This window comes from Jatropha curcas, chromosome 1, assembly GCF_041381405.1.
Source record: "Jatropha curcas cultivar XTBG-Jc1 chromosome 1, XTBG_Jcur_1.0, whole genome shotgun sequence".
In the NCBI taxonomy this organism is placed as follows: domain Eukaryota; kingdom Viridiplantae; phylum Streptophyta; class Magnoliopsida; order Malpighiales; family Euphorbiaceae; genus Jatropha; species Jatropha curcas.
Window position 1 is genome coordinate 31,038,996 of NC_143151.1, and position 26,024 is coordinate 31,065,019.

The 26,024-nt window shown below is 33.0% G+C and overlaps 7 protein-coding genes and 1 non-coding gene across 10 annotated transcripts; 5 read left to right on the forward strand and 3 right to left on the reverse strand.

Annotated features, from left to right (window-relative positions):
• The first annotated feature begins 125 nt into the window (after positions 1 to 125).
• Positions 126 to 2,844, forward strand: PDF1A (peptide deformylase 1A). Its single transcript, XM_012217824.4, has 4 exons — positions 126 to 609; positions 1,763 to 1,852; positions 1,963 to 2,030; positions 2,323 to 2,844. The coding sequence occupies exons 1-4, from the start codon at positions 184 to 186 to the stop codon at positions 2,561 to 2,563; spliced, it is 825 nt and encodes a 274-aa protein (XP_012073214.1). The 5' UTR covers positions 126 to 183; the 3' UTR covers positions 2,564 to 2,844.
• Positions 2,845 to 3,017: 173 nt separating this feature from the next.
• Positions 3,018 to 6,887, reverse strand: LOC105634880 (Pectin lyase-like superfamily protein). Of its 2 annotated transcripts, XM_012217825.3 has the most exons (9): positions 6,410 to 6,883; positions 6,042 to 6,173; positions 5,755 to 5,925; positions 5,645 to 5,665; positions 5,307 to 5,514; positions 4,592 to 4,673; positions 4,406 to 4,514; positions 4,157 to 4,273; positions 3,018 to 3,761 (listed from the first exon to the last, which is right to left on the reverse strand). In XM_012217825.3, the coding sequence occupies exons 1-9, from the start codon at positions 6,626 to 6,628 to the stop codon at positions 3,483 to 3,485; spliced, it is 1,338 nt and encodes a 445-aa protein (XP_012073215.1). In that variant the 5' UTR covers positions 6,629 to 6,883; the 3' UTR covers positions 3,018 to 3,482. The 2 variants fall into 2 exon arrangements, with proteins under 2 accessions (XP_012073215.1, XP_089571572.1); XM_089715446.1 differs by lacking the exon at positions 4,157 to 4,273 and having other exon boundaries at positions 6,410 to 6,887.
• A 3,357-nt stretch (positions 6,888 to 10,244) lies between these two features.
• On the reverse strand, positions 10,245 to 11,170 carry LOC105634881 (MAPK kinase substrate protein At1g80180). Its single transcript, XM_012217827.4, has one exon. The coding sequence runs from the start codon at positions 10,926 to 10,928 to the stop codon at positions 10,557 to 10,559; it is 372 nt and encodes a 123-aa protein (XP_012073217.1). The 5' UTR covers positions 10,929 to 11,170; the 3' UTR covers positions 10,245 to 10,556.
• Positions 11,171 to 15,096: 3,926 nt separating this feature from the next.
• On the forward strand, positions 15,097 to 18,897 carry PSF1 (partner of SLD five 1). 2 transcript variants are annotated; one of them, XM_012217828.4, is made up of 7 exons: positions 15,097 to 15,581; positions 16,530 to 16,614; positions 16,734 to 16,801; positions 17,511 to 17,624; positions 17,736 to 17,907; positions 18,459 to 18,608; positions 18,699 to 18,897. In XM_012217828.4, exons 2-7 carry the CDS (start codon positions 16,540 to 16,542, stop codon positions 18,723 to 18,725), a joined length of 606 nt encoding a protein of 201 aa, XP_012073218.1. In that variant the 5' UTR covers positions 15,097 to 15,581; positions 16,530 to 16,539; the 3' UTR covers positions 18,726 to 18,897. The 2 variants fall into 2 exon arrangements, with proteins under 2 accessions (XP_012073218.1, XP_020535278.1); XM_020679619.2 differs by having other exon boundaries at positions 15,098 to 15,581; positions 16,725 to 16,801.
• Positions 18,898 to 19,145: 248 nt separating this feature from the next.
• Positions 19,146 to 19,219, forward strand: TRNAN-GUU (transfer RNA asparagine (anticodon GUU)). Its single transcript has one exon. It is a non-coding gene; the product is annotated as a tRNA-Asn (tRNA).
• A 78-nt stretch (positions 19,220 to 19,297) lies between these two features.
• Positions 19,298 to 20,546, reverse strand: LOC105634883 (protein UNUSUAL FLORAL ORGANS). The gene has a single exon (XM_012217829.4). It carries the CDS (start codon positions 20,400 to 20,402, stop codon positions 19,320 to 19,322), a length of 1,083 nt encoding a protein of 360 aa, XP_012073219.1. The 5' UTR covers positions 20,403 to 20,546; the 3' UTR covers positions 19,298 to 19,319.
• A 1,117-nt stretch (positions 20,547 to 21,663) lies between these two features.
• LOC105634884 (uncharacterized) lies at positions 21,664 to 22,932 on the forward strand. The gene is made up of 3 exons (XM_012217830.4): positions 21,664 to 21,819; positions 22,099 to 22,330; positions 22,405 to 22,932. The coding sequence occupies exons 1-3, from the start codon at positions 21,728 to 21,730 to the stop codon at positions 22,681 to 22,683; spliced, it is 603 nt and encodes a 200-aa protein (XP_012073220.1). The 5' UTR covers positions 21,664 to 21,727; the 3' UTR covers positions 22,684 to 22,932.
• Positions 22,933 to 23,608: 676 nt separating this feature from the next.
• Positions 23,609 to 25,976, forward strand: LOC105634886 (aspartate-glutamate racemase family). Its single transcript, XM_012217831.4, has 2 exons — positions 23,609 to 24,916; positions 25,446 to 25,976. The coding sequence occupies exons 1-2, from the start codon at positions 24,203 to 24,205 to the stop codon at positions 25,725 to 25,727; spliced, it is 996 nt and encodes a 331-aa protein (XP_012073221.1). The 5' UTR covers positions 23,609 to 24,202; the 3' UTR covers positions 25,728 to 25,976.
• The last annotated feature ends 48 nt before the right edge of the window (positions 25,977 to 26,024 follow it).

Sequence of the window (26,024 nt, forward strand, 5' to 3'; positions counted from 1 at the left end):
AGATTGAGCAAAGCATATTCCATCTAAAACAGAAGACAAGGCTTGGCCCATTTAGGAGACCGTAACCTAAGTAATAGCCCATGTAGCCAAGCCCATTATTAGGACAACAACCTCGTCGTCTTGTTTTCCTTAAACCCACTGCCCAAACCCAAAGTCTGTCTGAACAACCAAACTCCTCCACCCATGGAGACACTCCAACGATTCTCCCTCCGTCTCCTCCCGATATCTCTGGCAGAGAAATGCCTCAATCCCTACACCCATGGAGTCCCTCGAGCGGTCACGCTCGCTCCGTTATCTCGTTTTGCCCGAATGTCCATTTCCAAACCCGAATTTTTAAGCTCGAACCCCAAATCCACGTTCCATAACTCTTTCTCCTCCTCTTTAACTGCCAAGGCGGGTTGGTTTCTGGGTCTTGGAGAGAAGAAGAAAACAAGCTTTCCAGATATCGTTAAAGCTGGTGATCCGGTTTTACATGAGCCGGCCCGAGAAGTTGACCCGGAGGAAATCGGGTCAGAAAGGATTCAGAAGATAATTGATGATATGATTAAGGCTATGAGAATGGCTCCTGGCGTTGGGCTTGCTGCTCCCCAGATTGGAGTCCCTTTAAGGGTAGGTTTATGATGTTGCTTCTTTTAATGTTTTGCTGTTTAGAAAATTAAGGAAAAATCAGAAAAATGCTTTATGTATAAATTTTTTCATGCTATTTTGCTTACATGAAAATGAGAGCACACAAAGTTTAGAACTTGGTCGTGTAGAGATTATATTTATGGAATTAATATTAAAATGATGACAGCAATGATATAACTGTTACGATTCTGGGCCTCAAATAGTGTAATGTATTTAATACTGAGATATAAATGCACTTACCTTTCAGATAAAATAACCTATTTTGGTCGGTTCACCCTTTTCTTATTATATGCCACCTAGTATTAGTGCATTTATCTGATAGTGGGATTACCCACGCACTTGAACAATAACCTAGTTAATTGTTCGTTGTCCGCTAGTGGCTCTCCCGAAACAGGTAAAAATTCTGAAATGAACTATGTTAGTACTTGATTTTGTCATTTGGTTAGGAACTAGGACTTTTGACAATGTTACAGAAGAAGATTTAGGTTTATAGCATTTTGAAAAGTGATTAGTTATGATGGTTGTATTCACTTGCTCTTGTTTTTGAGGTTACCTGATGAATTAATAGGATAATGGTTATCGAATAGCTTAATTTCTTGTGCACTAGGCCTACCTTAAGGGATAAATGCTATCAACTTTCTGCTGCTGTTTTGTTTTACTTGTATTTCTTCTATAGTTGTCTTCTTTTTTATTAGATTTCCTCTGATTTAATGGGGCAATTGCTGGTGGCAATAGACTTGTATAATAATTTTTCATGCTATCCTTTTGATGATCACAATGTTGTAATTAGAGGTGAAACAGAATTGCAAAGCATTAAAATGTCAAATGTTACAACTTTGTTATGGTTGAAGTTTGAAGTAATAGCAGTCTTCCTTTCATGCAACCAGTGAATCAAATGCCTGATTCTCAAAGACAAAGTGTCAAGAATTTTCTGCTGGTTGTACATGTATGACAGTACGAGAAATATTTTTGTTGTACAAATTGAGAATTGAGGACTTCGTTCTCTGAGATTATTCAACACATCAATTGACAAATTGGGAATGGATTCTCTTTTTTTTTTTTTGTTTCACCACCTTGCTTTCCCAAAAAGTAAACCTAGTCTAAATGACAATCGTGTATTACTTTCACTCTGCAGATCATAGTTTTAGAAGATACAAAAGAATATATCAGGTATGCACCTAAGGAAGAGACTAAAGCACAGGATAGACGCCCTTTTGATCTTCTGGTATGTTGAATTGCATGGAAAGGGAGAATTTTCCAATTATTGATATCGAAATTTTCAGCATAAAAGAATTTTCACTTCACTTTTGCAATTTATTAGTTCATTTGAGGCAGGTGATCCTGAACCCAAAGCTTGAAAAAAAGAGTAACAGAACTGCATTCTTTTTTGAAGGGTGTTTAAGGTAAGATGAAACTTGATGGTCAAATTTGTTTGTCCTTCAGAAGCTATTCGCATGTGTATCACGCGAGATTACACCACAATGAATATTCTTGAGTTCAAATACTCTTATTTATGCAAATACTTGATAATTTTGAACAAACTATCTGGGATTGCTAGGTAGAGAGAAGAGATTCTATTGCTTGATTTGATTCATGGATTTGATATTGTTGCTTGACAAATTGCATATTGTTCGATAATGATGACCTATATTTCTTTTTTCTTTTTTTTTTTTTTATAATTATCCTGCTTTGCAGTGTTGATGGATTCAGAGCAGTAGTGGAGCGATATCTTGATGTTGAGGTTACAGGTTTGAGTCGTTATGGCCAGCCAATCAAAGTGAATGCTTCTGGCTGGCAGGCTCGCATTTTACAGCATGAGTGCGACCATTTGGATGGAACTCTTTATGTTGATAAGATGGTCCCAAGAACATTTAGAACTATAGAAAACTTGGATTTGCCTCTTGCTGAGGGATGCCCCAATCTTGGCGCCCGATAATTTCTGCTAAATCTGCAAAGAATGGTCTGAAGAATGCCAAGAACCAGGGTTTAAAAACCATTTCCTTGGGCTTAGCAGACTCCAGCAATGCTTCTTTATGAGGTTGCCTTTTCTTTTTCTTTTTTTTTTTTTTTTTGTATTGGAAGGACTAGAGTAAATGTAATTCAATTTAAGCAGACTCCGAACTGCTTAAATTGAATGATTTTTACTTTATTATTAACAGTGTGGATTGATTTTTTAATTTATAAAGAAAAACCGTGGACCAAGCATAATTTTAAACAGTCTCAACTGCGTAGGCTGAATTATTTTTTGCTAATTATTGGCATATCATTTGGATTCATTTCTTAATTTGAAAAGAAAATTCTTAATCCAGGATACCAACGGTACTCTGCTTAATTGGATGCTGGTCTTCGTGAAAATAATGACTAGCAGTTTAAAGATATGCCAGAGCACGTTCAAAAGTGAATTTATGCATTTGATTATCTCTCATAGTCTTAATGTATACATGATGCAGGATTTTAGCTTTGCAGCCGTAAACATAATATTAACAAGCAAAAGGCTGCTAATATTAATGAAATTGATTACTTCTCACAAGCTCAAGGTCCATGCCAGCTTGTCTTCCACGTCTCTACCATTTACACCATTTCGCCATTTCCTATGCGATGCTCTAAATCATCTAATACCAAATAAGAAAAGGCATCTATACAAGAATAGCTCAGCTTAAGCATATACAAGAAAATAAATACAAGAATAGTTCCTAAAAATAAGTTAATCTTCGCCATGGGATGATCATTCATAAACCATGCTATGGGGTGCCTTAGACATCCTGTTGAAAAAGAATTGGGTTTGACAAAATTCCTGGACCAAATTCTCCTGCTTGGGACTTTCACACGATCAATTCAACTGAAGCAGCCTGTTGTCAGAAAAATTGAAGGGAATCAGAAAGAACTTTCTGCTCAATGAAGCTTTCACTAGATGAGAAGCAAGGAGGGGGATAGACTGGATCCAAACTTGAGCCATATGCTTCCCAACAAAAAGATTTTGAGATGTCCCCAGTGTGTGATACCAGTTGAATATCTTCTAAATATAATCCTTCACATGGTGAGTAATCACTGCAAGCAAATTTTATGGCATTCTCTGTAGCTGAAGTTCCTTTGATGTGCACAAATGATATATTTGCGACTTTAACAGCTGAAGTCTGCATATCATGCAATAATAGGTTATACAGTCTCTTTTAATTAAGGTAAGTACTCTAATTGTGCATCTACACTGTTTTTTGGCAAGATGCAGTTATCAAGGCTAAAGTAGCTCATAGCTGCTTCCTTAAGGTTCCTGACTGAGAGCTTAGCAATAATGTTGCATGAATGTAGCAAACTCCTGTCCTGGATTATTAAAAAACTACTGCAACTCTTACATATAATTTGTAAGACGTTAAAACATGAAGTTTTGTTTTTCAGATCAAAGGAACTGTTCTGAGAATCACAATGGTCGGTGCAAAATTTAGCCAATAAAATTGCATTGTCCCTAGTGAAATGCGTCGATGATTTTGTATTCATAACCGTAAACAAAAAGGGGATGATCAGAATCCCATACCTGATTTGCACATGAAATTGGTGAATCACAATAATATTGATCTATTATAATTGGATTTGATACGTTTTCCATGAACACATTCTGAAACCTAATCTCAGTAGCATTACCGCTTCCTCCCTAATCAAGTAAAAAAATGGCAGGATTCCATAATTATGAATATACTTATTTAATATATCAACTCGACAATTTTCAAACACTCTTGCATAAAACACACGAATTTTGAGAAAGGAGAGATGTTGGGAAAATTACCTGCCACGTTTTGATCCGGACCCCATTATCAGTGTTGGACAGGAATGCCCCATCTACCATTATATCATAGACTCTTGATGAAGAGTTGTATTTTCCCAAGCTCCCGATGCTAATGGATAAAGGATAAATTAGTCAAAAATATGCAAGCCAATATAATCCTTGAAATATCATTGCAATTTTTACTACCTTATGCCATGGCCTGGTCCACAAGCAAAGTTCTTGATTTTGATCCGTGAAGAGTTGCTGACAATAGAGATGCAGTCATCTCCTGGATAGAATTTTAGCATATAATCAAAGTAAGAAACCTAAAATGCAGATCAGAATTCAAGTGCCTGAGCCTCATGTCTTGCATGTAGTTGAATGTTGAAGATAGAGAAAATACCAAAGACAATATCCCATGAGGTTTTTAAAATCACTAGAGTCATGGAGTTGGAACAAAAGCTAATGTTGCTTTTTCCTCCATCTCAGCCACTCTAGTGACCTGAGATTTTACTTAAGTCAGATTAAGAGCATTTTAATACTGAAGTTCTACATTCAGTGTGCAACTATTGGTGAATGCTAGATAGAAATGGATAACTGCTGCTGTCTGCTTTTTCAGACAAGCATTTGTACTTTTCATAAGCTATAAGGAAAATATTCAAGAACAAGGTTCTGGTCAAGTTCCTTGAATCTAAATGCCAATACTAATAAGAAACTAAAAGGAACACAAATACGTTAGCAAGATTCATCACACATCACAAACAAAGAATTTAAAACAAATCAAATCAGGATACTCTTGTTTCGATGTCAATAAAGCATTATAAAAAAATAAAAAAATAGAACTCCAAAGATGCATAGTTGCCTGAAATATCAATGATTATTCATCTTTTTGAAGATCATAGGGGTTTCTGAAACAACCAACCTGTCCTGACTATGCTATCTCTGACCTCCACACCACGGGATGCACTGATGTGAATCCCATCAGTGTTTGGGCTAAAAGAAGGCGATATCACTACAAGATGGAATGCCATAACTCGGATACAATTTGTGAATGATATGTGCATTTGTTGACCATGGACCACGCTAAGGTTCCTAACTTTCAAATTCTTGCACTTGTGAAAGGTAATGGCCTGTGGTGTAATTGTTACACTGGATTAAGTCACAGCATTCTTGAGCCACAATTGGAGAGGAAAATAAAACAGAAAGGAAAAAAATTAATGGAACTAAACACATTGCTCCAAGAATATAAGCAGCACTAACCGTAGGTGCATGTCGACATGGCTGCCACAGACAAAAATTGAAGGCAATTTCAGAAAATTGCACAAGTAAAAACATATTTAGAAAGACGGAGTCTGAGAGATGAGCAATACATATACGGGGTTGATCTTGCAAGAACGAGCCCACCATCCTCTTCCCATGCCATTGATAGTTCCTCCCCCATCTATTGTGAGGTGGTTTACCCCATGGAAGTACAGCCATTTACGAGGATTTAGACCTTTCCAATGAGCAGGATCTTTGGGCGCAGTAATGGTACCGGATATCTGTTAAAATTACGACTTCAATACAATGACTGAAAAGAACAGCCATATACAAACAGAATAATTAAATATAAATCCAATTGATTGCAAGACTAATTAATTCAAATGTTTGTTCTTACAATAAGAGTGATTCTAGATTTACAAGGGCCAGCCAAATCAACAGGATGGACCAGAAAAATAAATCCAGCTGGTATTATAATTCTGGTTCTTGCTGGGCAAGAACAAGCCATTCTCCAAGCATCAATAAAAGCCTGATAACCCAGAAAATAATAAAATACACAGAGGAAGGAGCATTAATTCTTGAAATAATTTGAGATAAAAATAAGATTTTGCACGAAAGAGCAAATAAAGGCAAGGTTCAAAATCCACCATCAAGAGACCATTCAAGTCAACTAATTAAAACACTCTTCAGCTTAAAATAGATAAATACATAAACAAAACCGCATATCAAATTTAAAATTACTGTAAATGCAACGTAAATTATCACCTTTGTATCATTACTAAAACCGTCTCCTTTAGCACCAAAATCACCAACAAAGAAAACCCTTTTGGATCTGGGTCGGGTATTTGCCAACAACTCAGATTGTGGAAGCTGTAAGAGAGAATCAAACCCTTCTGTGTATACAAAACTTGTACAGATACATACACAAATATGAATCAAAACAATCAGAAATGGCGACCAGGAAGCAATTCCTTGGTTTTTCATTTTCTTTTCAAGAATACAGGAATATGCAAATGCTGCTTCATAGATTGTGAACAATTTTAAGGTTGTCACAACAACTTCAAATCTCAGAACCTGACATTCCCCAGTTGCCTTCCTTACTCCACCGACATGTGACGTCCTTTTCTTGAAGTCTTTTTCTAATGCTTTTGATTTGACAATGCATGATTAAGATAAAGATAAAGAAAAGAAAGATTCGACAGTAACAAGAGGCTCCTTCGGTTGTCATTTAGATGAACAGAAGGTGGAAAAGATTGAAGCTTTACCATTAAAATAGCAAACTTGAACTGTAAATTTGTTGACGGTTAGTTGAAATCAACTGATTGAGTTTGTTTTTGACTGTGTACTGTTCTATTACATGTCCACCCACGGCCCACGTACTGGTTAAAGTTGGGCTGAACCATGTTAATTTTCTCGAAAACAAGTGTTTTCGTGAATTTAGTTACATTGCAATATAATATATGAAAATAATAAAATAATACAATATGACATAAACTTTGATAATTTCATCAGCTTTGCATTATATAAATAAAGCAAACTGCACCACCACCCCACCATATGTACAAATACAATGGATTGCTAGCCACACATTTTAGCATTTACGTCACTAAAAACAACTAAAAAAAAAAACAGCAAACAGCCTCTCAGTTTCAAAAAAAAAAAAAAAATTAATTTTTTATTTAGTTTAAATTATAATTTTGTTTCCTTTTTTCAGAATATAATATCTTTTGCAGTTTTTTAGTCTGCCCCTGTTTAATAAAATAAATATACTATTACTTTTAATAATCAACTAATTAAAACATGAATATTTCATATTACTGATTGATAAAAAGCTGGAGATTATATTAAAAATTACTAAATAAAAATTACCATGTATTGAAATTAACTAATATTTTATGGGATGGCAAGCGTGTAATATAAGTGGATTGCATAACCCGTCAATTCAATTCGATGTAGTTGATTTTACAAATTATGCTCAATCCTAAATATAGTTGCTATATTTGGTTAAATTAAGTTCAAATTTTATTCATTTGGAAAATAATTTCAAATCGAACCGAATCAATCTACAATCTAAAAATTAAGTTTAAACTTAGTTCGTTTTAAAAAAAAAAAACTGAAATCGAGCCAAACTTTTATCAAATTGAACTTAACCGGTTCGCAAACGATTTAGAAAAACATGATTTCTATTTTAATATAATATTTTATAATTTTTTTATTAGTGTGATATATGATTTCCAATACCTACGTTGTAACGAGTTATTATTGAATTAGTTAATATTCTACTGCTTAGTTACATGAGAGCTCTAGTATAACATTAACTATTATATAAGTTAGTAATGTATTATATAATTTAGAAATATATATTATATGTTTGTTATTTTAATATATAAAATAGTTTCATTTTAATGTTGAGATATTGTGATTTATAAATCCGTAGAAAAGTTATATTATAATTTTAAATACTACTCATAATATACTACTCAAGCTTGGCTCGTTTAATAGATTCCAAAAATAAAGTTAAACTTAATTCGTTTGGAGGATTAACTCATTAACTGTAATCCAACTGTGTTTTTAAACCCATATTAAGAGTCTGTTCGGTGTTTTTAAACTCATATTAAGAATCTATTTGGCAAAATTTAGTTATTTTAGTAATTGTTATCTTTTCATAAAATCTTATATAGTTAAATGTCACTTAATTTTTTTATAAAATATTATCTTAAACTCTAAAAGTTAATTTTTTATAAAATGCTATCTTAGGACCTGTTTGGTTTGGTTCATACCAGCCGATGACTGATAGTGGTTGCTGATAGTTGATGGCTGATGACCGATAACAATTAGTTAATTATTGTTTGTTTCGTAAAATTTTAGGAGCGGTTGTTATTAAAATATAAAATAACTATTAAGGGTATAATTGCTTTTACATATCATGAAGTATAATATTAATATATATATATATATATATATATATATATATATATATATATATATATATAAAATTAAGGTGAATATATTATTATTTATTTTAATGTACTACATAAATAAAAATATTGCTTAAAATTTTAAAATAATATTTAAGAAAAAAATTTAAATAATAAAATTATTATAACAAATATTAATTTTGAAAAAAAATATTAATAACTATTTTTACAAAGTTAATGAAGTCCAAAATAATATATATTAATACGAATCAGCTACCAACTAATACGAAAAAGCTCATAAATATAGCTTATGGAAACTAATGAGACTTTTATCAAAGCTCCTAAATATAGCTTATGAAAGCTAACGACACTTTTATCAGCTATCAGCTATTGATTAATAAGTTTATCAAACACTTACAATTTAGTTATTGGGTACTACCAAACACTTGCAACTTAGTTATTGGGCACGAAATAGCTATCAACTGCAAAAATCAGCTAAATTAAATGCATTTTTAAACGCTTAAACTTCAAAAGTAAAACGTTATGTTACCGAACACCGTAAAAAATAACCTAAATACAAAAGAAAATAAGAGAAATTGTATAAAGACCGAACACTTTAAAAAATAAGATAAATTAACGTACATGTCCAGCACGGTAAAAAATAACCCAAATTGCAAAAGAAGATAAAGATAGATCTGCATATATGGGTCAATTGTGGATGCTCTTTTTACATGTGGTGAGGGCGCAAGGGCCGTGGTCCAATGATTGCCGACCTTAATTATTATTCTACAGGCACATGTTAACTGTGAGACTGTGAAGAAAATGAAAGAGGCGATGACATGCTTTTATTTTCTGCACTACAACACTCATAATCTGACCTATTTCAACAGCTCAAATATTCTTACTGCTAGATTATGAATTTCTTAAATTTGAATTTTTAACCTAATTTATCATACTATTAAATCAAATATAAGCAAAGATTTAATTATAATTAAAACAAACATTAATATTAGATTAGAAGAAAATAATATAGAAGGTTTGATTTTCACAAAAATTGACCTAATACAGTTATTAATTTGCCCTGACCAACCCATCCATCCACCTATTGGGTTATGTTATGCTTCAACTTTTTTTTTTTTTTTATAATACTTGCATAAGGTTTTCTTGCTCATGTTTATTTTAACGATCCACAAACTTAACTAATCTCTACTCATTCTCAAAGGTAAAAATGTTAGCCCGAACAGCTTACATTTTAAAGTATCGAATTCGTGAACTAAGTTATAATTATCCCTATGCGAAATCAATGCGGAGTAGCCGTGGTCAATGAAGTACCTAAACCTCCTAATCGGTCAAAAAAAAAAAAAAAAAAAAGATGATTACCACTAGCAATTAACAAACTGCAACTACTATGATTAACAGGGTCCACCTTCTTTGTTGATCCCAAGAAAGGCCAGAATCACCTTGGCAGAAGTAACAGAACTAGAGGAGATTCACCTAGATTCTATTCCTTTCACAATTTAGGGGAAAAAAAAAGATAGAGATTCCAATTCTATTCAAGAAAGTAAAATCTGATATGCCCATAAAAAGATTTCAAATTTAAAATCAGATTGTAATCTGAATTGTATAAGATAATGAAGAAAAGAGAAAAAAGGAATCAAGGTTTGCTTTTGTACACAAAGAAAGAAAAGGTAAAATGTTCTCAATAACCAAACCATATGTACATAATTGGATCCAAACCCAATAAAGAAAGCTATATCTAAAATCTAATAGAGAAATACAAAAAGGAAAAACAAGAACATGACCATAACTAAATTTAACAATAGAGAGGATTTTGTTTCAAGAAAAGCTCTTACATCTCACTTTACTGAGATGAAATTAAGAAGTTCTTTTAAACCTAAAAACCTAGCAGCATATATAAATATTATTAAAAATACCATACCCACCTCCTCAAAATTCACCGGAATATTCCACTTGGTCACCGGAAGAATGAAAAATTATCGTGATCTGATCTTACCAGCCTTTTTCCGATGATTCTTTGTTGGTTTTCCAAAAGCACTGCAAAAACCACAAGCAGAGACTCTTGGTGATGGAGGTTCTATAGCTGGAGACACCTTACCGGTCCGGTAACCTCTTGGTCCACCGTTGGATCGGCTCCTTTCAATGGTACTGATTGATCTTGCTGATGAAGGCTTATTAACATCATTTTCTTGCTTGATGTCAAACTTTTCTTGTATTTCTTGTTCTTGTTCTTGTTTTTGGTTATTTGCTACTTGGTTTAGCTCACCTGATACAAGCTTATCATCCCATACAAGACCAGAAGATCCTTGCCTTCTAAAAGAAACTGCAGATCTTTGCAAACCAGCCATGGCTTCTCTCTCTCTCTCTTTCTCTCTAGAGATCTTTCTTGATGACGAATATTTTCAGTATTTTGTGCTGTTTAGCTGTAGAAGTATGACCTTTTTCTCTTTTATATTGAAATATATAATCGGAAAGAGAAGATAAAAAGAAGGATATGTGTTGGTTATAAGAGAGAAATGGTCATAACAAGGCAACTCAGTCAAATTTCTCAGGATTTGTTTATCCTTTTCTTTTTCTGTTAAGAGTCTGAAAACGCAAACAGGAGAGATTTGTTTAAATCCTGTAAATATTTAATATTTTATTATTATTAGTCTAAATGATATTTTATTTTATCGAGAGGATCCAAAATAAAAAAAATACTTACGTACGGTGTATTTACAACCGATCAATGAATTTTTTTTAAAAAAATTATTACTACCATTTTATTTTCTTTCTAATGGAGACCATGAAGGGTAGGTAAATCCTTTGTAAGAAAAATTTAAATTAACGAAAAATATTTTATTGTTATTATTACTATATGAAAGTTGTTATGGAGTCGTTAGAATAAAGCATAAAATATTTTATGATTTTATTGACTTTTATTATTTTATAATAATTAGGATTAACAAGTGGCTGAAAACGTGATTAAGTTATTTTTCCACCGGAAACTGACCTGGCTTACTCATTCTCTACAGTGTACGCGAAACTGCCTCGGTTTTAATTAATTAATTATATATTTAATACAATAATAGATGTATTGTCCTTTTCCTTTTGTTAATTTATTAAATTAATAATTATTCTTTCCATAGTTATTATCGTTGGGTTTATTTATTTCGCTTAAAAAAAAGTAATTGCTCCATTTGTACTTCATAAGATATTTTAGGAAAAAGCATAATGCAAATTTCAAAAATCTAAAATAAATGCACAAAAATAGTCATTATTTAAAAAAAAAAAATTTAATATAGTTGCTAAATAGAATACGTCTCAAAGCTCTGAATTTATGTCGTCTACTACATTCTCATTTATCAATATACGTGATGAATCAAAACAAGTAACTAAGGTAATTTGTGAGTCATAATTAATATTTTTCATAATCTTTATTATTATAATTATCGTCAAACATAAATGGATATGAGAATTGCAAAAAAAGAAAAACTATTTCTGGGAATTTCAAAAGGTAGGTTCTCCAAAAATTCCAGTATCCTGAAATTCTGAGGCAGCTTTCTTAGGTAGCCTGTGCGCTATATATTATGTTCCTAATAAACCCAACATTGTCAACTTTCCAGCTTTGTACACATCCTTAAAGCACAATGGTTTGACTACTTTTGGATTACATCTAGTGGATAAGCATGTGGAGTGGACGAGAGAGGCAAGGCAAATTCCAATTTCTATTTCTTGCTTATTTTTTTATTTTTATTAAACAAATAAAATGAATTAATCAGAGTTTAATCTAGGCAAATTCCAAATTATATTGTGGAAAATTTTGTTATGGATTCGACGTAAAATACATGGGTTTTAAACGGCATTATTGGTTGGTGGGGAAGGAAAAATAGCAAGCTCCATAGTAATTTTTTGAATATCAAGGACAAAGTTTAAATTTGATTTATTATCAGATCATATATGGATTTATCGTTTAATCCCGTATGGTTTGCAATCAATAATAATTCTGAAAAGTGAGTTACTTTTCGCATTGGAAAATTCTGAATGTGCAATCAAGATTAGAGAATAGCAAGAAAGCCAAAAATCAGACAAGTAGCTAGCAAGTCAATGACTGATATGTCAGGGAATCAAGGTCCCTTAATTAGGGTTGGTGAGCATCACCAATTAATATTGGGTCCATTTCCTTTTACATATAGCATAATAATTTATTTTCCGACTCCATATAATTCAACAATTGCATGGCTTTTTATCATAATCAACATTATATATGATTTGATTTGTATTTTTATTATATTTGAACTATGATAAAAATTATTGATAAAATTATTATTTTTTCAATTAATATTTTTATGTAATCATATTATTTACAATTATTTAAAATAATAAATAATTTATAAGAAAAAAATTTAAATTTATATAACACATTAAAATAGAAAAATAATATATTCACCTTAAAAAATATAAAATATTATGTGAATTGTTATAATATATAAAAATAACTATATTTTTTCTTATTGTTTTATATTTCAATAGCAATAATTACTAAAATTTTACTAAATAATCAATAATTATAATCAGTATATAAATGCATTGAGTACCATTTGGCTACATTTAAGGGGAAAAGAGATTATTAATTATTTATTTTGGGGGTTTGAAATTATTGGAAAGCAAATATATATGATAGACTGAAGGAAATTTCTGATTTAGGTGTGATTGTTTAGTCCAAGACACAATCAAGCACCTCCATTCCTTAATTTCTTAATCCTCATCATTACATCATCAACATTATCATTGAAATTCAAATCCCATATAAATATTTTCATCATTCATGCAATAATAATAATTAAAAATTAAAAAAATGGTTGGATTGGTAATGATAGTGACAACCCAATCATGTTGACCTTTATCGATTTATCATCACCACCAACGAGACATAATAATTAAATCATGAACTCTTTTTCATTTTTTAAAATGAACAATGCAATCAACAACTTAATTTTCTTTCTTTTTCTTTTTTTTTTTTTGGAAAAGTATAACTTAATTTTCTTAGACATTGAAAAGATGTATTACTATGCTAAGTCAAAATCCCTTAATTCATTATAATCTTTTGGGTGGTTCTCTTTGCATTTTACCTTTTACATTTGCATGAATATATGTGTATACAAGGAGCATTCTAATGCCATTTTTGATTATTTTTTTCTTAGGTTGATTAAATCCTGGATCTTGTAGAGATGATTTGCTGAATTTAAATGTATTTTATCATCATAAATGTATTTTAAAATAAGATATTATCCGTTTTAGACTCAACTCATACAATTTTATTCCTGAGATAAAGTCTTACCTCTAAGCCCAAAAACAAAACCGAATAAACTGAGTCTAAATGGACGATATCTTGCTAGATTTGGGATGTTAAAAACTTAATATTAGAACCAAGCCGTGTCCATATGATTAGCGGTGGAACAAACCTTAGTGAGGATGCTAAGCACAAAGTTGAAGTAATATATATAAAGATGAAGAAGCCTTAAACTAGCAAAACATATCTTGAGTTAAAGATTTGGCTCTGGCACAGAAATAAAACCACACGGACTGCTTCCAAAGCGGATTATAGACTGCCCAAAACGCGTCTATGTCTTGGTCGGAAAGGTGGGATGTTATATTTTGGAGTCCATTGTCTTGATGTCCCAACATTTTGTCTTAAGATATGCAAGAGTGAAGCTGAAAATTAAAAGTCAATTAAGACATGCTTTACCATTATAGTTGCACCTATCAATTTTTTTTTTATTATTTTATAATTCGAATCTGTTGGTTCAAATATTTGACGGTATTGATAATTGCATGGTAAGCACTAAGTTAAAGTGTATGTACTTTTTTTTTTTTTGGTTGGTTTTCACTAAAGACATTTTTAAATTTCTGTATTAACCAAGACTATTATTATTATTGAAAATGAAATTCAAGAAGGTTCCATCATATTTAGGGTTTGTCCAGAAAAATTAATTATTTTAGTAGCTATAAATTATTCTAGTAGTTGTCAGCTGTTTAATTAATATTTTATTAAACGTCAAACAAACGTTAAATTTGGCGATGTTTCGTAATTAGATCTCTCAAATTCTAAACATTAGTACCAACGATATTAATAATAAAAATAATATTTTAATTTAGTCAAAATACTATATGATATATGAAAAATTATTGTAGAACAGAGTATTAGTTTATTCATTGAAAAACTCTTTTGAATGCTAATATTCAAAAATCAAACTTATTTAATAAGATACGAGAGAAATTTATTTTGCCAAATTGAATCAACCTTGGTGTAATATATTCAATTAAGAGAGAAATAAGAGAAAGTCAAGTAAAATGATTGATTAATTGCTGCCCTGAGCTCCAACTATTTGGGTATATGCATTCATCGAAAGTCCTTGTGCTGGTCAAATGGAATTATTAATTATTTTTATTTTGAGAATATGATTACTGATTAATTCAGTCTTTCAGTTCAAAGAGCATTTGTCCTACGCTACGCATGTAATGAAGAAAATTCCAGAAAGGCATTGCTGAAAAACGACTCCGCTAAAAACGCTTACTCACGTTTAGCACATGTGCAGTTGCGCACAAAATCTTAACCACTTTTTAGCGGTTAATTTCCAAATTCTGTGAAAAATTCCCGCCAAAATCGCTTTGCATCTAAGTCACGAACTCTTCCACTTTCCTTCTTCTGCCGGCTGTCCTGTTTCTTTATTACTAAACACCAAAGACTGGTGTATTTCCCATCTCCAATCTCAAAATCCATTTGTTAATTGCCTTCGATTTCTAATCCCCTAGTTTACATCGTTTTACAAACACAAAACTTGAAGAAAACCACGTAAATACCACGGCAATGGCTCTTTCATTGTCGCAAACCACTACCACTTGAAACTGAAAGATTCTCCATCTCAAACTCTATTCACAACCGCCACCATCATTATCGCGCTTCTCCAAGTGGACTACGGCCACCAGTTAATCTTCTCCGGCAAAGTCGACTAAAACAAGTAAGGATTTCTTGCAATCTTCAAGGTTTTGTTAATTTCCACATAAAAATTTGAAATTGATGAATTTTTATTAGATCTTTGAAAAATCTGCTTGTTATTATCGAATTCTTCTTAGGTTTTGCTAATTTCTTGTATTAACTTTGATGGGTGTTTGTTAATTTTTTGTTAAATGTTATCTGCCAATGTCTTTTATTCATTTTCCTATAGGCTTTTTCTGGAAATAAAACCCAGAAAATTGTTTAATGATGACTTGAAAATTAGACTAATCATTCTCTTTGCACCTTTGAACTCATTTCATCAATCTGCTTCACTAAGATTGTGTTTTCAAAAGTTTAAAATGATAGATATAAAGGAATTTGAGGTCAATGACTTGGGTTTCTATGAACTACTTGATCATTAAATTATTTGTAGTGATTGTATTAATGATAATTGCTTGTATACCTCTTTTGAAATGATGTCAATAAGCATCTAATCTACCTTTGTTAGAGAAGCTGAAATTGAGCCTGGTGATGCCCTATTTTAAAAAAATGCCATTAACTAATTTTGTATGATTATGAGTAGTACATTTAGGTTTCTCATTTCTGGCCATTAAAAAATGGAACATTAATTTCATTTATAGATTGAAAGAACAAGTGGACAATTCTTTTGTTGTGGTTCTGATCTAGTTCCTCGCTTCGTGTTACAGTGTTCTTTGTTTTATAAAGGTGGACATTCTTTAGGAGTGAAACACCTTGTCTGGCTTGGTTTGGATGCCATAAAGAGGCTTGCGGTTTTGCCTGAATGGGGCTTGAGGGTCTTTGAGTCTTCTTTATAACTGTTATTATGGATGTTTTATGTGTATGAACTTTGAGTCCATAAGAGATCTTAAAGTGCTATGACTCAACCTTGCAATCAGTTTGAATGCTCAATTGAAATATATATATATATTTTCAATTTTCTTGTTGGCAGATTGAGGAAGATGTATGCAAAAAAGGGATACGAGCTAGTAAAAGAATTTGCCAGTGGTGAAAAAGGCCAGCTTCAGCCATTTAATGTGAGATATAGGTTCTTGCTTATTTATTCTCTGTTTCATTTAATAGTTGTAGGATAATCAAAGTTTTAGTTGGTTCATTTACTTCTTCGATCATGTTTTTTATACATGAGATATTCTAGGAGGATCTGTTTAATCAAGTGATCGACCAGTGTTCTCAGCATTACCTTGAGCTTCAGGCTTTAATAAGGTAATCCTTGTTGTAGTTCATGTTTTGGATTCAGTAATACGCTTGTTTTTTATGCAATTTATCTTTATTTGATTTCATTGAGTTTTGGAATGTGCGTTACTTCAACATTAATTTACTACTTGATACTACAAAATGCAGCGATTGAATTTCTAAAATTAGTTATTTGTACTGCTCTTAATGGATTGTCATCTGAGCTTCATGATTTACTCTCCTAAAATACAAAGCATGATTTCAATCGCTTCTATAACACCTTTATATAACTAAAACTATTCTAAGAGATGTCTAATACCATGATTCTCCAACACAATAAAAATGCTGTTTTAGCAGAGTTCATCAGTTTTTGATCCAATTATAATTCTGTTTCAGAGTTGCAAGGGTCTTAGTCTGCTTGATGTTCCAAAGTCATTGAAAACTTAATCCATGACCAGCGGATCACACTTACCAGACAGAATGTATTTTATTTTGGGTTGACTAGTGATCGTTCATCCCTTGCATATGGAAATCTAGAATGACCTTTTCCTTGGATTTGCATTCAGAGGAAGGATCATCTAATATGATCTTTTGGCATTGCTTTAAAGAATTTCATTACATTTTCAGTTTTTCACTTTTGGAACTCCTTAGGAGTGATTTGCATGTATGCACCACTCAGGAATTTGTATCTTATGTGGATTATGTTTGTCTATGTGATTTTGACATGATGTGGCCATAGGAAAATGCAGGGGGAAAATGTGGATGTGAAAGAAACTAGAAATGAAGACCACTATGGAGCACTTGTTCACCACCTTTCTTTAATTCGGAACAAGCGCTGCTTAATGGCATATGTGTGAGTATCTATCTTATGCCATTTCTTGAGCAAGCAGTTCCTGTCTAGTTCTATATTGAGGTTTTCCATATTACCACAGCTCTTTTGTTCCATGTTTTATTAACTTGGCAGGTACAACCGAGCAGAAATTGTACGTAATTTGGCATGGAAAGTAGGGCTCGAGTTCCTTGAGCTTCCAGAAGAAATTCAAGAGAAGATCAGTCACTCAGAAAAAAATTACTATGGGAAGCATTCTGCTGCTCTGCAATCATATATGGCAGAAGTGGGCATCGATTTGAACGTGGTAACTTACCAACTGCTCTCTCTCTCACGCACGCACATGCTCAAAGATGTTACTTGAACTATTTCAGACTTGTCATTTATAAATATCTGAGAAGTTACTAGAAATTGCTCAATTGCTGACGTTATGTTTCCAAAATGGTTGTATTCCAATTTAATCAGTTGTGTATATCAATTGATCCTCCAAATTGTAATGTTCAGCTCTTATCAGATAGAGAAAACCTCTGTCATTCTCAATATGCTTGTAGATGTAAGCTGCATGTCAATTATTATTATTATTATCATTTTTTTATCAAAATAGAGGAGTTTGAACATGGAAAATTCTTGACAGTAATGCATAAGGTAAGGGAGAAGGAGCATTGCTTTTCTGGATTATCAATATGTTACGATAGATGCTTACAAATTACAATGGTCGGAACATATTTGAACTGATTGTAAATTATGCTAAAGATGTAATCAAAGTTGTCATGTCAACTGAACTTAACCTAGTACACTGTTTGAACATATTGAAGTGACGATATGTAGATATGACAGCTGAATACTTGTTTGTGCTAGGATATGGTGCCGCCGAAGGATCCCTACATCAAGGTGAGAGTCCTTGATGATATGGGTGAAGGGATATTACTGAGTGATAAGACGGCCAATCTTGCCCGCCACTCGATGCACTTTCTGAAACGAACTGATGCTGAGCAGTACATTGCTCGGGTGAGTTTGGTATTGTTGACTAATTTAACTTCTAATTACCGGAGTTCCTTCTAATTTCTCATCTCTCCTCACACTCCTGTTGACCAACAGGGTTTGATGGAAGAGCTTACAGGCTGACCCAAGAGCAAGAGAATCTGTAGATAAAGGAAGCTAGAGGACCTCATTTTCATGGAACACGAGAACTTAGTTGAAAGGAACACAGTTAAAATTGTGAAGTAGAACTCTAGAGGAAGTTTAAAAACTTTTGGATGCTTATTATTTTATTTAATATTCTTATCTTGGGTTGATATTTGGATTGCGTTATATATTGTAAAATAAGTTTTTAGGAAAATAAAAATATATAATTATAATGACAAAAAAATGGTGTACAGATCATTGCATTGTTGTAATAATGAAATTAATCCTACCAACTGTGTGGTGCTTTAGTGTAGTGTCTTCCTAGCTAGATAAACAAATCGGTGATAATTTGCAGATGAGCCTTTTGTCTTTTTTTTCCTTTTAAATCTTAGAAACTGTAAATGGATAAAATAATCGTTTGCTGGAGTAGCTCAGTTGGTTAGAGCGTGTGGCTGTTAACCACAAGGTCGAAGGTTCAAGCCCTTCCTCTAGCGCTCTTTTTTTTTTACATTTTTTCCCCTATGAAATCCTGAATAGATATATAATACTGGAAAAGAACTAAGCAAGAAAAGTAGAAAACAATATGGGTTTTATTTAATGAAAAATGCATGAAGAAGAAATATTTGGTTGAATTAGCACACCTCTAATTGGCATACTTCGCACTTCCTTACAATCATTAATTAAATTACACCCTTCAACCCAAAACCATTCCCATTTTCTCTTCCCTCCAACTTCTCTCCAAATTACCATCCCTGACCCTAGTTCTTTATACAAGCAAATTGACCCATCACCACCTACACATTTAGTCCTACACCAACTTGCCTTACCCTTTCTAAGTTTCAATCCCAGTTCAATTGGTACCTTTTCAATTAAACACCAATTGTCTCTTTCATTTAGCTCCCATATACAAGCATCATCACCGCATGTGCCTCCGACAAGTGTCAATATCCCATTGCGTTGCGCCAACGTGGCGAATTCGAGCTTATCTGCCATTGGTACACTCAATTCTTGCCATTTGTTGGATCCAACCTCAAATCCCATAACACTATAGGCTCTAGCTGATGTTATCCAATATAGTACTCCATTAGAGTAGACACTCTCATTAGGTGTCCAAACTGTCAGCCTTACCGCGAATTCCATTGGTATAGGACCTATAATTTGCCAAGTGTCATGTGTCGAATCATACATTTCCAATGTCGGTTCATACGTGGCACCACCACGTGGAGCCTCTGACATTCCGCCTGCCACGTAGACTCTAAATTGGGTTGAGCATGGAAGAACAACACTAATGGCTGGATTAGTCCTGGCAACATTTAACAGAGGAAGGTGCCTAAATTGCCTAGTGAAAGGATTACAAATACCCAGAAGTGTAGAATTTGTCACTCTTACAAGGACTAGACTACTAATAGAAGCAACGGGTCGAATCGGATTGGATAAAAACTCAAGAGATAGCACATGCCACCTCTTTGTAACCGGATTATGAACATAACAACTTAATTCTCGGTTACGTGTAGGAAGAGCTACAAACCATGGTGGCTGGTGTTGGGGAACGATGGATGGATATGAATCAGCACACATGTGCCATTGCCGGCAAGTTGACCGGGCACGTGCCAAGGAGTCAGGGGAAAGAAATGAGAAGACTTTAGCTAGGAGATCAGAGGGGAGGTTGCTCCACATTTGTCAACAGAAGAAATTAAAATGGTGTAAGCACTTTTCAGGTTTGAGCAATGGAGATATATGCAATAGTACAATAATAAAACAAATGTATATACGGACTCCAAAATGCAATTATTGAAGATGAATGATTGAGGAAGACGAAGGAAAGAAATGGTTTTTACAGGAAACCAAAGGGCAAAAGCAATTGACAAGAAATATGGTATAAGAAATAGACAAAATGACCTACGTGTATGTTTTTGGCATCAATCTTTTTCATATTAAATTCTGACTTCTGGTGTCTGGTTCTGGCATCAACTTGGTCCTCTACTTGCAGGGTTCTCATCGCTTACTGAAATATTCTTAAATTTCTAATTAAAAATTTTCATCCAAGTGCTATTTTCAGCTAAGCAATGGTAGACTTAGCCAAATGATAAGAATAATAATAATCACCATATAATTAATTATTTTTAACATGAAATGTTCTTAATTATCTATTTTTGAAATTAAAATGTAATACAACCTTCCCAATTACTAAATAATTTTCATAAAAAATTTGGTGAGATTCGTTCTGAAATACTATGTAAAATAAATAATTTACTGTCACATGCTTGTGTTGTCTGTATTTTTAATTCCTTCTGATATTTGAAGCTGTGGAGACTCGATGCCAAGGCAAGAAAATTTAATGTAATCTTTCCGTTTGTCTTTTCTTATTGAAAAATGTGGTCCTATATTTTATTTAAAAAGAAAAAAGAAAAAAAAAAAAGGTAGATCCTGGTCCTATGGAAGGGGGAAGAGTATAAAATGATCTTTCTATTGGACTGAATAAAAAAATTATCAGTCTTCTTTTATCAATTTATTTATTTATTTAATAAGCTTAAACGACAAGTTCTTTGCTTAATTACTGGGATTTATTTTTTTTAATCTATAAATATATGGTAGGATAGGCCGGTACCCGGTAGGGTAAGGCAAGGGAGGGTGGAAGCGGTTCGAACCTAATTCGGTGGAAGCGGATCGAACCTAACTAAACCATATAGGCTAAAATCTGATATCCCACTTATCAAAATAAATAAATTTTATCATAAAAATATGAATAACCTTAGTTTATAATTTCAAAAATTTATGTTTCATTAGAACCATTACATGTCATTCTCAAGAAGAAAAATTGTTTTACCCTGCATTGCTTTATGGACACTGTACACATGTGATATAATAAGCAAGGGTCCCAGCAAAATGTGCGGCGAGGACAGGCCACGATGCCATTATATTTCGTCCTGAAAGAGCAAATGCAATTTTTTCCTCTTTATGGGACCCTCCAGAAATTTCCAGTTTAGGAATTTTGATTAATTATGGCTTCTTCAAAGAAATGGGCATTTCTCATTTCATCCATTGCTTCTTTCATCCTATTTTTTATTATAATCTTCCAACTCCCTCTCTTCAGGTAGATTTCATTTCTTTTATCTCCACTTATATTTCTTCAGGTTATTTTGACGTCGTCAGGCCAAAACCTTGATAGGTGTAATTTTTTTTTATCTTAATGATGGTTTTCTTGCAAAACATTAATCATAACTAGATTCTTAAATGTTCTTATAAACATTGTATAGTTTGTAATGGATTTTGGCTGTGAAATTTTGAGTTCCAAATCCTAATTAAAATTTCTAAAGACAAACCCTTTTTTTGATCTTTTGAGAAGTGCATTATCCTTTTGGTTTCTTGACAGGGTACCATGTAGAATTGGAATATGTACATCACCTATAGAGGTGACATCCTCTCAGTTGATAGCAACAGAGCTTTGTCCTGCATTTGTTGTTAAGGCTCTTCTCTACCCTGGTGCTATTTCAAAGGCTTCCATCAAGAACCAAACTCTTCCAACATTTGATAATTTGTTGAAGCTATATAGTCTTACTAATTTCAAGAAAGGCTCTGCTAAGTTTGATCTCCATCATCTCGAGGTTCGTTTACTTACCATTTTTCTTGTTTTTTAGATGTAATTTATGCTTCAAATTTGTTCGTGTTTGTGGGTTAGATTCTTGCAGGAAGTTACTTGACAGTTGCAGGAGCAGTTTTTGGTGTTATAAGACAAGGGAGAATGAGCCTTTTTGGAACACTACTTATCATATGGGGCATTATAAGAGAAGGCATTCAAAGAAAATCTGCTACAAAAGCTTTTCATATATACCCAGAAATGTATATTGCTCTAGTTTGTGCTTTTCTATCCATAAGAAAGGATGTCAAGAAATTATTCCGTAGTTCCAAGGCTCGCAAAGTTGTAAAATCTCTTGGATCCAAAGCCAAATACATGTGAATGGCTTGTGGGTGGTGGGAGAAATTTTTTAACATTTTCAATTAGGAGTTCTATTGAGGGAAAGTAGAAACATTTTCTCTGATGTAGAAGCTTCTGTATTTCATGATAGGTTATAATTTTTTATTGGTAGAGTGTTGTTCTTTATTCATGATTCTCACAAGCATTTATTCAGTAAATGTATTAACTAAGGTTTCCTGTAATTTTTTTCCTTTTCTTTTTAATCTACTTGATATACTCTTTGTTCTTGGATTTAGTTGGGTACTGCGCTAACGAGTTAATTTACTTTTTCTTTTTCATGTTTATCAGACTAAATGTGGGTAAAATTTTTAGGAATTGAGCACTTATGTTATACAGTTAAAAAGATTTGGAAATTAGTAGCAAAATGCATACTTCAAGTATTTAAGAGGGGAGAAAAAGATTTTTTTTCCCAGAAAATGAAAATTCGAAAAGCCTCAAAAAGTTGACACTTTTCAATGAGATTTGCCGAATCATAACTTCATAATCATAAGGCAGCAGGATACTAGAATGGTCCAAGACATTAAGTATCCAATGATGGAATTCCCTAATGACCTGTCTCAATCTTGCATGACGGTAATCCAATTTTGAAGTCACCAAGGCAGATTAATGCCATAAAACAATATATATATATATATATATATATATATATATATATATATATATATATATATATATATATATATATATGAAGGACCCCATGATAAAGAGAAGATAGTTTGGTTGATCTATTTAGAGTAGATATTAGCAGCAAATTATGGGAATGCACTACTGCTATTAATCAGGCTTAACTCTTAAAATAATTTCACTTTTACCGTTAAATTAAAATACTAATTAGTTAAATTCTCATCAGTGTTTTAAATTTCTTGATTTCAGGTTTAACCATCGACAGTTATAGTATGTTGTGTAAAGAAGCTCAAAGATTCCAACCCACTTGTCAATTGCCATGACTGTTGGGTCCGTCTTTGTTTGGTTGGTGTTCATAGAATAAAGAGAAAAAAGACACCAAAAGACTTGGAGAGTGTCTTTTACGCGCTCTCGTCAGTCCCACTTGCCCTATTTTGTGGATTTTGATATTCAAGTTTGGTTCTTTTTGTTTGTGGCTTCAATTGTAGAAAGGTGGAGAAAATATTTCTGAGTTTGGTGCCTTTTGAAAATCCAACCAAGGGTATTGCACTTCTTGAGGTGGGTTATTGCTAATATGCTTTTAATTTGCCATCTTTATAGGGGTTTTATTTTAAGGCTTAAGATTGGTAATTCGTGATTGTTGCCTCTCTTTTTTTTTTATCTGAGGCTGGGATTTTCGTCTTGGAAGGGAAGTTTGTTTGTTCTGATGATTTTTAGAGGAATTATTATATAAAATATAGAAATTTTATCAAAATTCTTTGATTTTTAGTTGCCACATATGATAGAAGCTTAACCTGCAAAATTTTAGAGGTAACTTGTGATTCTTGGGCATTGAAATTGAGAAATTCATTGATTGCTTGGTTTTGGCATATATCAGATGATTGATGGGAGTTTGACAATGTCTTTCCATTCATTGAATTACCCATCTTATATATTGAGTCATGTAAACACACATAAAACCCTTTCTAAGGCAAGGATGAACCCAGTTCTAGCCATACCCCCATCATCAGTTGTCTTGCACGCAGATGAGAGTGGGAACTTTCATGAACCTAAGAAAATTTCTGGTTTAATGAGAAGTGATTCTTCAGATTCATTGCTTAGTCAAGAAAATACAGTGGGTATCATAGGAGGAATATCAGCTAATTCTAATGTGAATTTCTTGAGAAAACTAGTCCAATGGAGTTCAAAAGCTGGGCAAGATTCTCTTCCATTTGTTCTTTGCTCTGATCCAGTATTAAGTAAGGAGCTTTTATTACATGAAAGAAATTCGTTTACTTCTCTTGGTAGGCAAAATGAAAATTTCCAATTGGATCATACAAAGATCGTGGAGAATCTAAGGGGTAAAAGGGTTTTTCTTGAGAGATCAGGTGCTCGTTGCATAGTAATGCCTTGTCATATTTCACATTCGTGGCATGATGAGGCTTCAAAAGGGTGCTCTGTTCATTTCCTGCATATGGGTGAATGTGTTGCTAGGGAGCTTAAGGAAGCTAAGCTGAAGCCATTAGAGGCTGGAAGTCCTTTGCGGATTGGGTTGCTAGCAACCAATGCTATCCTGAGTGCAGGGTTCTATCAAGAGAAACTGCAAAGTGAGGTAATTTCGTTTTGTACTCATTTCTGCTTCTGTTTCTGATTATATTATTACAGAAAATACAATTAGGGTATGATCTAAATGATTTGCTTTCTCAAGTAACAATTCCTAACGGGCAAACAAAAGTATGCTATCCGGATATAAATAGGAGCGTATTTTTTTGAAGCCATTAAGTTGGAATTCTGCTTGCATAATATTGAAGAGTACTATAGCACAGCACCAATGAAATGACAATAAATATTGCGAAGCTGAGAGAGTTTCTACGAGCCAACATTAGATTATTTGAGAGTAAAAACGCTATGCATGTTTGATTGTTTGGGAATTGGAATTACAAGTTCCTCAGCCAGAGGTTGAGGTCTATGTTGACAGTGTTTCATGATGCTGTGATTGCGATGCAGCTTGTACAACTTTGTGTATTGAAGAAATTGATATCCGTCAGTTATATCAGTTTCAGTCGTTTATTTTCACAATTTTTTTTTCCTTCAAGAGTTGTTGTTGTGTATATTATATGCAATTTTTCCATTGTTTGCAGGGATTTGAGGTTGTGCTACCAGATAAAGCAACCATGGACCACACTGTAATCCCTGCAATTGATCCTTTAAACAGAAAGGACATTGAAGGGGCGAGGAATCTGCTGAGAATAGCACTTCAGTTTCTTCTGGTGAGAGCAGTAAACATTGTTATTCTTGCTTCTGATGATATCATCGATCTTTTGCCTCAGGATGATCCTCTTCTCAAGAAATGTATTGATCCAATCGATGCATTGGCTCGTTCAACTATCAAGTGGGCTGAAGCTGCTGAAAATGGTACATGAATTTGATACTGAGGATTTGTTTATTCTGTTCTTCATCATAAAGTTTCATTTACAATTTGCTATCATGTTAGGGGAAAATGTATGTATTGCAAACTAGTCCCTAGAGAATTATGTATTATTTGCAGAGACAGATTATTATCAGATACAACTGAACTGGAATTTTACCAGAGAAAGTGCCTCAATGGATCTTGTAGAAAATCAGGAAAAGAAATGTTCATTCAAATTATTATGCAATTTTCTGTTTGTTAATGAGATTTTCGCATGTAATTAATTTGAAGTTTTGATTTGGATTAGTAT